The 11,542-nt window shown below is 52.7% G+C and overlaps 1 protein-coding gene across 1 annotated transcript in view; it reads right to left on the reverse strand.

The window, feature by feature from the left end:
* The window catches only part of ubac2 (UBA domain containing 2), an 82,183-nt gene extending 73,135 nt beyond the window's left edge, over positions 1-9,048 (reverse strand). Inside the window, exon 1 of the mRNA XM_084462179.1 lies at positions 9,001-9,048. Within this exon, the coding sequence (XP_084318305.1) occupies positions 9,001-9,031 (31 nt within the window). The 5' untranslated portion in view covers positions 9,032-9,048. The remainder of the gene's footprint in view (positions 1-9,000) is intronic.
* Positions 9,049-11,542: the final 2,494 nt, after the last annotated feature.

The raw sequence follows: 11,542 nt of genomic DNA on the forward strand, positions 1-11,542 counted from the left end.
AGGTGTGGGGCAGCTAGCTAGCTAACCAAGTAGCCAGGAGAGGTGTGGGGCAGCTAGCTAGCTAACCAAGTAGCCAGGTGTGGGGCTAGCTAGCTAACCAAGTAGCCAGGTGTGGGGCTAGCTAGCTAACCAAGTAGCCAGGTGTGGGGCTAGCTAGCTAGCTAACCAAGTAGCCAGGTGTGGGGGCAGCTAGCTAGCTAACCAAGTAGCCAGGTGTGGGGGCAGCTAGCTAGCTAACCAAGTAGCCAGGTGTGGGGCAGCTAGCTAGCTAACCAAGTAGCCAGGTGTGGGGCTAGCTAGCTAGCTAACCAAGTAGCCAGGTGTGGGGCAGCTAGCTAGCTAACCAAGTAGCCAGGTGTTGGGCAGCTAGCTAGCTAACCAAGTAGCCAGGAGAGGTGTGGGGCAGCTAGCTAGCTAACCAAGTAGCCAGGAGAGGTGTGGGGCAGCTAGCTAGCTAACCAAGTAGCCAGGAGAGGTGTGGGGCAGCTAGCTAGCTAACCAAGTAGCCAGGAGAGGTGTGGGGCAGCTAGCTTGCTAACCAAGTAGCCAGGAGAGGTGTGGGGCAGCTAGCTAGCTAACCAAGTAGCCAGGAGAGGTGTGGGGCAGCTAGCTAGCTAACCAAGTAGCCAGGTGTGGGGCAGCTAGATAGCTAACCAAGTAGCCAGGTGTGGAGCAGCTAGCTAGCTAACCAAGTAGCCAGGTGTGGGGCTAGCTAGCTAGCTAACCAAGTAGCCAGGTGTGGGGCTAGCTATCTAGCTAACCAAGTAGCCAGGAGAGGTGTGGGGCAGCTAGCTAGCTAACCAAGTAGCCAGGTGTGGGGGCAGCTAGCTAGCTAACCAAGTAGCCAGGTGTGGGGCAGCTAGCTAGCTAACCAAGTAGCCAGGTGTGGGGCTAGCTAGCTAGCTAACCAAGTAGCCAGGTGTGGGGCAGCTAGCTAGCTAACCAAGTAGCCAGGTGTGGGGCAGCTAGCTAGCTAACCAAGTAGCCAGGTGTGGGGCAGCTAGCTAGCTAACCAAGTAGCCAGGTGTGGAGCAGCTAGCTAGCTAACCAAGTAGCCAGGTGTGGGGCTAGCTAGCTAGCTAACCAAGTAGCCAGGTGTGGGGCAGCTAGCTAGCTAACCAAGTAGCCAGGTGTGGGGCAGCTAGCTAGCTAACCAAGTAGCCAGGAGAGGTGTGGGGCAGCTAGCTAGCTAACCAAGTAGCCAGGAGAGGTGTGGGGCAGCTAGCTAGCTAACCAAGTAGCCAGGAGAGGTGTGGGGCAGCTAGCTTGCTAACCAAGTAGCCAGGAGAGGTGTGGGGCAGCTAGCTAGCTAACCAAGTAGCCAGGAGAGGTGTGGGGCAGCTAGCTAGCTAACCAAGTAGCCAGGTGTGGGGCAGCTAGCTAGCTAACCAAGTAGCCAGGTGTGGGGCAGCTAGCTAGCTAACCAAGTAGCCAGGAGAGGTGTGGGGCAGCTAGCTAGCTAACCAAGTAGCCAGGAGAGGTGTGGGGCAGCTAGCTAGCTAACCAAGTAGCCAGGAGAGGTGTGGGGCAGCTAGCTTGCTAACCAAGTAGCCAGGAGAGGTGTGGGGCAGCTAGCTAGCTAACCAAGTAGCCAGGAGAGGTGTGGGGCAGCTAGCTAGCTAACCAAGTAGCCAGGAGAGGTGTGGGGCAGCTAGCTAGCTAACCAAGTAGCCAGGAGAGGTGTGGGGCAGCTAGCTAGCTAACCAAGTAGCCAGGTGTGGGGCTAGCTAGCTAACCAAGTAGCCAGGTGTGGGGCTAGCTAGCTAACCAAGTAGCCAGGTGTGGGGCTAGCTAGCTAGCTAACCAAGTAGCCAGGTGTGGGGGCAGCTAGCTAGCTAACCAAGTAGCCAGGTGTGGGGCAGCTAGCTAGCTATCCAAGTAGCCAGGTGTGGGGCAGCTAGCTAGCTAGCTAGCTAACCAAGTAGCCAGGTGTGGGGCTAGCTAGCTAGCTAACCAAGTAGCCAGGTGTGGGGCAGCTAGCTAGCTAACCAAGTAGCCAGGGGTGGGGGCAGCTAGCTAGCTAACCAAGTAGCCAGGTGTGGTGCTAGCTAGCTAGCTAACCAAGTAGCCAGGAGAGGTGTGGGGCAGCTAGCTAGCTAACCAAGTAGCCAGGTGTGGGGCTAGCTAGCTAACCAAGTAGCCAGGTGTGGGGCTAGCTAGCTAACCAAGTAGCCAGGTGTGGGGCTAGCTAGCTAGCTAACCAAGTAGCCAGGTGTGGGGGCAGCTAGCTAGCTAACCAAGTAGCCAGGTGTGGGGGCAGCTAGCTAGCTAACCAAGTAGCCAGGTGTGGGGCAGCTAGCTAGCTAACCAAGTAGCCAGGTGTGGGGCTAGCTAGCTAGCTAACCAAGTAGCCAGGTGTGGGGCAGCTAGCTAGCTAACCAAGTAGCCAGGTGTTGGGCAGCTAGCTAGCTAACCAAGTAGCCAGGAGAGGTGTGGGGCAGCTAGCTAGCTAACCAAGTAGCCAGGAGAGGTGTGGGGCAGCTAGCTAGCTAACCAAGTAGCCAGGAGAGGTGTGGGGCAGCTAGCTAGCTAACCAAGTAGCCAGGAGAGGTGTGGGGCAGCTAGCTTGCTAACCAAGTAGCCAGGAGAGGTGTGGGGCAGCTAGCTAGCTAACCAAGTAGCCAGGAGAGGTGTGGGGCAGCTAGCTAGCTAACCAAGTAGCCAGGTGTGGGGCAGCTAGCTAGCTAACCAAGTAGCCAGGTGTGGGGCTAGCTAGCTAGCTAACCAAGTAGCCAGGTGTGGGGCAGCTAGCTAGCTAACCAAGTAGCCAGGTGTGGGGCTAGCTAGCTAGCTAACCAAGTAGCCAGGTGTGGGGCTAGCTATCTAGCTAACCAAGTAGCCAGGAGAGGTGTGGGGCAGCTAGCTAGCTAACCAAGTAGCCAGGTGTGGGGGCAGCTAGCTAGCTAACCAAGTAGCCAGGTGTGGTGCTAGCTAGCTAGCTAACCAAGTAGCCAGGAGAGGTGTGGGGCAGCTAGCTAGCTAACCAAGTAGCCAGGAGAGGTGTGGGGCAGCTAGCTAGCTAACCAAGTAGCCAGGAGAGGTGTGGGGCAGCTAGCTAGCTAACCAAGTAGCCAGGAAAGGTGTGGGGCAGCTAGCTAGCTAACCAAGTAGCCAGGTGTGGGGCAGCTAGCTAGCTAACCAAGTAGCCAGGTGTGGGGCTAGCTAGCTAGCTAACCAAGTAGCCAGGTGTGGGGCAGCTAGCTAGCTAACCAAGTAGCCAGGTGTGGGGCAGCTAGCTAGCTAACCAAGTAGCCAGGTGTGGGGCAGCTAGCTAGCTAACCAAGTAGCCAGGTGTGGAGCAGCTAGCTAGCTAACCAAGTAGCCAGGTGTGGGGCTAGCTAGCTAGCTAACCAAGTAGCCAGGTGTGGGGCTAGCTATCTAGCTAACCAAGTAGCCAGGAGAGGTGTGGGGCAGCTAGCTAGCTAACCAAGTAGCCAGGTGTGGGGGCAGCTAGCTAGCTAACCAAGTAGCCAGGTGTGGTGCTAGCTAGCTAGCTAACCAAGTAGCCAGGAGAGGTGTGGGGCAGCTAGCTAGCTAACCAAGTAGCCAGGAGAGGTGTGGGGCAGCTAGCTAGCTAACCAAGTAGCCAGGAGAGGTGTGGGGCAGCTAGCTAGCTAACCAAGTAGCCAGGTGTGGGGCTAGCTAGCTAGCTAACCAAGTAGCCAGGTGTGGGGCAGCTAGCTAGCTAACCAAGTAGCCAGGTGTGGGGCAGCTAGCTAGCTAACCAAGTAGCCAGGAGAGGTGTGGGGCAGCTAGCTAGCTAACCAAGTAGCCAGGTGTGGGGCAGCTAGCTAGCTATCCAAGTAGCCAGGTGTGGGGCAGCTAGCTAGCTAGCTAACCAAGTAGCCAGGTGTGGGGCAGCTAGCTAGCTAGCTAACCAAGTAGCCAGGTGTGGGGCTAGCTAGCTAGCTAACCAAGTAGCCAGGAGAGGTGTGGGGCAGCTAGCTAGCTAACCAAGTAGCCAGGAAAGGTGTGGGGCAGCTAGCTAGCTAACCAAGTAGCCAGGTGTGGGGCAGCTAGCTAGCTAACCAAGTAGCCAGGTGTGGGGCTAGCTAGCTAGCTAACCAAGTAGCCAGGTGTGGGGCAGCTAGCTAGCTAACCAAGTAGCCAGGTGTGGGGCTAGCTAGCTAGCTAACCAAGTAGCCAGGTGTGGGGCTAGCTATCTAGCTAACCAAGTAGCCAGGAGAGGTGTGGGGCAGCTAGCTAGCTAACCAAGTAGCCAGGTGTGGGGGCAGCTAGCTAGCTAACCAAGTAGCCAGGTGTGGTGCTAGCTAGCTAGCTAACCAAGTAGCCAGGAGAGGTGTGGGGCAGCTAGCTAGCTAACCAAGTAGCCAGGAGAGGTGTGGGGCAGCTAGCTAGCTAACCAAGTAGCCAGGAGAGGTGTGGGGCAGCTAGCTAGCTAACCAAGTAGCCAGGTGTGGGGCTAGCTAGCTAGCTAACCAAGTAGCCAGGTGTGGGGCAGCTAGCTAGCTAACCAAGTAGCCAGGTGTGGGGCAGCTAGCTAGCTAACCAAGTAGCCAGGAGAGGTGTGGGGCAGCTAGCTAGCTAACCAAGTAGCCAGGTGTGGGGCAGCTAGCTAGCTATCCAAGTAGCCAGGTGTGGGGCAGCTAGCTAGCTAGCTAACCAAGTAGCCAGGTGTGGGGCAGCTAGCTAGCTAGCTAACCAAGTAGCCAGGTGTGGGGCTAGCTAGCTAGCTAACCAAGTAGCCAGGTGTGGGGCAGCTAGCTAGCTAACCAAGTAGCCAGGTGTGGGGAAGCTAGCTAGCTAACCAAGTAGCCAGGAGAGGTGTGGGGCAGCTAGCTAGCTAACCAAGTAGCCAGGTGTGGGGCTAGCTAGCTAGCTAACCAAGTAGCCAGGTGTGGGGCAGCTAGCTAGCTAACCAAGTAGCCAGGTGTGGGGCAGCTAGCTAGCTAACCAAGTAGCCAGGTGTGGGGCTAGCTAGCTAGCTAACCAAGTAGCCAGGTGAGGTGTGGGGCAGCTAGCTAGCTAACCAAGTAGCCAGGTGAGGTGTGGGGCAGCTAGCTAGCTAACCAAGTAGCCAGGAGAGCTGTGGGGCAGCTAGCTAGCTAACCAAGTAGCCAGGGGTGGGGGCAGCTAGCTAGCTAACCAAGTAGCCAGGTGTGGTGCTAGCTAGCTAGCTAACCAAGTAGCCAGGAGAGGTGTGGGGCAGCTAGCTAGCTAACCAAGTAGCCAGGAGAGGTGTGGGGCAGCTAGCTAGCTAACCAAGTAGCCAGGTGTGGGGCTAGCTAGCTAACCAAGTAGCCAGGTGTGGGGCTAGCTAGCTAACCAAGTAGCCAGGTGTGGGGCTAGCTAGCTAGCTAACCAAGTAGCCAGGTGTGGGGCAGCTAGCTAACCAAGTAGCCAGGTGTGGGGCAGCTAGCTAGCTAACCAAGTAGCCAGGTGTGGGGAAGCTAGCTAGCTAACCAAGTAGCCAGGTGTGGGGCAGCTAGCTAGCTAACCAAGTAGCAAGGTGTGGGGCAGCTAGCTAGCTAACCAAGTAGCCAGGTGTGGGGCAGCTAGCTAGCTAACCAAGAAGCCAGGTGTGGGGCAGCTAGCTAGCTAACCAAGTAGCCAGGTGTGGGGCAGCTAGCTAGCTAACCAAGTAGCCAGGTGTGGGGGCAGCTAGCTAGCTAACCAAGTAGCCAGGTGTGGTCCTAGCTAGCTAGCTAACCAAGTAGCCAGGTGTGGGGGCAGCTAGCTAGCTAACCAAGTAGCCAGGTGTGGGGCTAGCTAGCTAGCTAACCAAGTAGCCAGGTGTGGGGCTAGCTAGCTAGCTAACCAAGTAGTCAGGAGAGGTGTGGGGCAGCTAGCTAGCTAACCAAGTAGCCAGGAGAGGTGTGGGGCAGCTAGCTAGCTAACCAAGTAGCCAGGTGTGGGGCTAGCTAGCTAGCTAACCAAGTAGTCAGGAGAGGTGTGGGGCAGCTAGCTAGCTAACCAAGTAGCCAGGAGAGGTGTGGGGCAGCTAGCTAGCTAACCAAGTAGCCAGGAGAGGTGTGGGGCAGCTAGCTAGCTAACCAAGTAGCCAGGTGTGGGGCAGCTAGCTAGCTATCCAAGTAGCCAGGTGTGGGGCAGCTAGCTAGCTAGCTAACCAAGTAGCCAGGTGTGGGGCAGCTAGCTAGCTAGCTAACCAAGTAGCCAGGTGTGGGGCTAGCTAGCTAGCTAACCAAGTAGCCAGGTGTGGGGCAGCTAGCTAGCTAACCAAGTAGCCAGGTGTGGGGAAGCTAGCTAGCTAACCAAGTAGCCAGGTGTGGGGCAGCTAGCTAGCTAACCAAGTAGCAAGGTGTGGGGCAGCTAGCTAGCTAACCAAGTAGCCAGGTGTGGGGCAGCTAGCTAGCTAACCAAGAAGCCAGGTGTGGGGCAGCTAGCTAGCTAACCAAGTAGCCAGGTGTGGGGCAGCTAGCTAGCTAACCAAGTAGCCAGGTGTGGGGGCAGCTAGCTAGCTAACCAAGTAGCCAGGTGTGGTCCTAGCTAGCTAGCTAACCAAGTAGCCAGGTGTGGGGGCAGCTAGCTAGCTAACCAAGTAGCCAGGTGTGGGGCTAGCTAGCTAGCTAACCAAGTAGCCAGGTGTGGGGCTAGCTAGCTAGCTAACCAAGTAGTCAGGAGAGGTGTGGGGCAGCTAGCTAGCTAACCAAGTAGCCAGGAGAGGTGTGGGGCAGCTAGCTAGCTAACCAAGTAGCCAGGAGAGGTGTGGGGCAGCTAGCTAGCTAACCAAGTAGCCAGGTGTGGGGCAGCTAGCTAGCTATCCAAGTAGCCAGGTGTGGGGCAGCTAGCTAGCTAGCTAACCAAGTAGCCAGGTGTGGGGCAGCTAGCTAGCTAGCTAACCAAGTAGCCAGGTGTGGGGCTAGCTAGCTAGCTAACCAAGTAGCCAGGTGTGGGGCTAGCTAGCTAGCTAACCAAGTAGTCAGGAGAGGTGTGGGGCAGCTAGCTAGCTAACCAAGTAGCCAGGAGAGGTGTGGGGCAGCTAGCTAGCTAACCAAGTAGCCAGGAGAGGTGTGGGGCAGCTAGCTAGCTAACCAAGTAGCCAGGTGTGGGGCAGCTAGCTAGCTATCCAAGTAGCCAGGTGTGGGGCAGCTAGCTAGCTAGCTAACCAAGTAGCCAGGTGTGGGGCAGCTAGCTAGCTAGCTAACCAAGTAGCCAGGTGTGGGGCTAGCTAGCTAGCTAACCAAGTAGCCAGGTGTGGGGCAGCTAGCTAGCTAACCAAGTAGCAAGGTGTGGGGCAGCTAGCTAGCTAACCAAGTAGCCAGGTGTGGGGCAGCTAGCTAGCTAACCAAGTAGCCAGGTGTGGGGCAGCTAGCTAGCTAACCAAGTAGCCAGGTGTGGGGCAGCTAGCTAGCTAACCAAGTAGCCAGGTGTGGTGCTAGCTAGCTAGCTAACCAAGTAGCCAGGTGTGGGGCAGCTAGCTAGCTAGCTAACCAAGTAGCCAGGTGTGGGGCTAGCTAGCTAGCTAACCAAGTAGCCAGGTGTGGGGCAGCTAGCTAGCTAACCAAGTAGCCAGGTGTGGGGCAGCTAGCTAGCTAACCAAGTAGCCAGGAGAGGTGTGGGGCAGCTAGCTAGCTAACCAAGTAGCCAGGAGAGGTGTGGGGCAGCTAGCTTGCTAACCAAGTAGCCAGGAGAGGTGTGGGGCAGCTAGCTAGCTAACCAAGTAGCCAGGAGAGGTGTGGGGCAGCTAGCTAGCTAACCAAGTAGCCAGGTGTGGGGCAGCTAGATAGCTAACCAAGTAGCCAGGTGTGGGGCTAGCTAGCTAGCTAACCAAGTAGCCAGGAGAGGTGTGGGGCAGCTAGCTGGCTAACCAAGTAGCCAGGTGTGGGGCTAGCTAGCTATGTAGCTACGTTAGTCAGTATGAACATACTATATAGTTAGCTATGGGATAGTTAGCTAACTAGCCTGTAATTAAACTGAACGAAGACATAAATAACGTCGTCGTTAGCCTAGCTGTCATAAAAGCCAAGTGCTTTTCATGGCTAGCCCGTTAGCAACGTAGCTAGCTAACGCTAGCGTAGCTAGGGAAGTGGCTAGCATACTTAGCTATAGACAGGGCCGAGGTACTGGAATAAACGGGTCTGTAATGTAGCTAAGTTAGCTTAGCACCGAAACCACTGACATTAGCTTCAAAGCTAGTAACCGTTTAGATAGCAGAGAGAGACCAGAGAGAGACCAGGGAGAGACCAGGGAGAGACCAGAGAGAGACCAGGGAGAGACCAGGGAGAGACCAGGGAGAGACCAGAGAGAGACCAGGTAGAGACCAGAGAGAGACTAGGGAGAGACCAGAGAGAGACCAGGGAGAGACCAGGGAGAGACCAGAGAGAGACCAGGGAGAGACCAGGGAGAGACCAGAGAGAGACCAGAGAGAGACCAGAGAGAGACCAGGGAGAGACCAGAGAGAGACCAGGGAGAGACCAGGGAGAGACCAGAGAGAGACCAGGGAGAGACCAGGGAGAGACCAGAGAGACCAGAGAGAGACCAGGGAGAGACCAGGGAGAGACCAGAGAGAGACCAGGGAGAGACCAGGGAGAGACCAGAGAGAGACCAGAGAGAGACCAGGAAGAGACCAGAGAGAGACCAGAGAGAGACCAGGGAGAGACCAGAGAGAGACCAGGGAGACCAGAGAGAGACCAGGGAGAGACCAGAGAGAGACCAGGGAGAGACCAGAGAGAGACCAGGGAGAGACCAGGAAGAGACCAGGGAGAGACCAGGAAGAGACCAGGAAGAGACCAGGGAGAGACCCGAGAGAGACCAGAGAGAGACTAGGGAGAGAGACCAGAGAGAGACCAGGAAGAGACCAGAGAGAGACCAGAGAGAGACCAGGAAGAGACCAGGGAGAGACCAGGGAGAGAGACCAGAGAGAGACCAGGAAGAGACCAGAGAGAGACCAGAGAGAGACCAGGAAGAGACCAGGGAGAGACCAGGGAGAGACCAGAGAGAGACCAGAGAGAGACCAGGGAGAGACCAGGGAGAACCGGGAAGTCGGTAAACCAACGGTCTCGAGCGGCCGGTACTTACAGAGCCCACGCGAGCCGGTAGTCGTGAACATGTCCGGTAGGGGTGGAGGAAGACGGTGTGTCCGGTAGGGGTGGAAGAAGACGGTGTGTGTTCGGTAGGGCTCGAGAAGCAGAAACGAACACCGGTAAACCGGTAAAGTTAGAAGCGACTAGTTGACAGACGAGGGGAGGAGGTGGAGTGTGTAGGGGGTGGTTTGGGATTGGGCCTAGTTGACAGACGAGGGAGGAGTGTGTACGGTGGCCGCTACTGCCCAATTTAAAGTCGTTGTTTCAAAACTAACAGAGATGGAATGAGACGGATTGGAAAATATGGGGGGTTTTCAGAGCTCTTGTTCTCCCAGTTTCAGGACGTGATTAATAATAATATAATCAATAATCACACCGTGTGCTGATAAGTGTTTTATCTGTAGGTTGTTGGATATATGAGTGACCAGACGGACATGGACGTGGTTGAGGAGCGTGTGAAACATGGCTTGCCACGTGTTTCCACTAGAGGGCAGCAGATGATTAAAGGTTTTTATAGACAGATAGATAGATAGGTGCTTTATTTATTTAAAAATAAAAAATAAGGTTACAATTTAGGCCTACTACTCAGGGGAAATGTACTACTCAGCAATGATGGCTACAACATTTTTTTTAGCCTCTCTTACTCTGAAATGTAATTTAATGTAATGTATTGCTTTACAAATGTTCTTAGCCGGTAGACAAACATACTCCTGGAGCTCGATCGCCTTGTTGAGAGGGGTCAGGGAAGAATTTTTATATCTGGCCCCCGTACTTTTACGATGAAAGGGGGGGGTCGTTTAGTAATTTCGCGTTTCTCTCATTAAACTATAGTCTAAATAGTCTTAACACACGTATGACAACTCATATTTGCAAACACACTATCTAACCTCAATTTGTTTTAACATCAATGTGAAAAAAGCGGTATGTTTTAATAAGTACTTCCCAAAGTGGTATGATCCACTAAGCTTCATTCTTGTCGAAACTACTTTTCCCACAATGCACTCAAAATCAGTCCGGTTTCAGCAGATGGACAGCGACCTCTGGCGTCTGCACATTCACCATCTGATCTGTAAATATAAGTAAATATAATACAAAAAATACAGTATATTCAATACCCACATGTGGGAAACCCAGCATTTTCAGTTAACCACATTAAGAAGGCCATGAAATGTCCCTGAATCTGTTTAGAACTGAACATGGGATTTGCAGGTTATTAATCAATCAATCAGTTTTACACTCCCATGTTGTGTGTGTCTGTGTGTGTGTTTTGCAGGTTATATAAAAAGAGCACTTTCAATGAGTAAACCTCTATATCTGTCCCCCTACAGGAGTGTGTGTGTGTGTGTGTGTGTGTGTGTGTGTGTGTGTGTGTGTGTGTGAATGTGTGTGTGTGTGAGTGTGTGTGAGAGTGTGTGTGTGTGTGTGTGTGTGTGTGTGTGTGTGTGTGACCGCATGAACATGTGGTTAAAATAACATGAACACAAACACAGAGAGACCAGCATAAGGAGAGACAGGCGAGGACAGGGAGAACAGTCTCAGGCCTGGGCTACAGCACGCGGTCTTCGCCCCAATATGGGGGCTTTTGGCCTGATTATAGTATAGTACTATGTTTTAATTAATTAACGTGTTGTTAATGTTTTTACCATATTTGTTTGTACTGATTTTAATTGGGACTCCAGGAAGACTAGACCCATATAATCGCTAAATCACAATTATGTGACATAATCGTGTATTTTTTTCGTCTTTTTACCGTGATTATGCTTCTTCTTTTTTCTTTTGCTAATGTTTAGACCGAGCACTAACAGTGTATAATTTCAGAATGGTTGCACTTCTAGAAGGTGGCTGTTGTGTATGAGAGGTTCTAGAAGCAAGATAGTTAACTAACAAAGCTAACATGTACCTAAATCAAACCAGAGACTGGTCTGAGAGCTGGAACTCAAACCTCCTCTCTGCTCAGGTTAGATATGGATTATATGTAACCAATAACTGAACAATATTAACATTTCTGTTTAAAGCTGCAAAGGGACCAACTCCGTATCAGAATGGGACGTGATGAAAGCATGAAGGTGTTAAGTGAAGGTCCCAATGCTTCTGTCCACATGGGGGATTTATAAACCATGTTTCCTGCATCCTCACGGCTCCCCAACTCAGGAATATCTCTGATTCAACTATGTAAAAAACTGTTCCAATTAGTATGTTTGCACAATATTCTTATTTATTTTTCCATTGTAAATTGATGGTACTACAGGAGTCATCTATTATGGTAAATAGGGACCACATATGTAAACTGCACAATTACATAAACAAAATTTATGATAATATATGTTTTATATGTAGTCATAGTATGTAACCAATAACTGAACAATGTGAACATTCAGGTTTGTAATAAAGCAGTAAGATAATTAATCCTGTGGAGGTTTTCAGTTGTCAGTTTAACACACATCAGTCTCTAATAATGAAGTATATTCAACAGGGCGTCCGTCTGCTTTAACTGTGCTACATATCATTCACTCAAGAAATGAACCAAACTCACACAC

This window comes from Borostomias antarcticus (genome assembly GCF_949987555.1).
Source record: "Borostomias antarcticus genome assembly, contig: scaffold_212, whole genome shotgun sequence".
NCBI classification, from domain to species: domain Eukaryota; kingdom Metazoa; phylum Chordata; class Actinopteri; order Stomiiformes; family Stomiidae; genus Borostomias; species Borostomias antarcticus.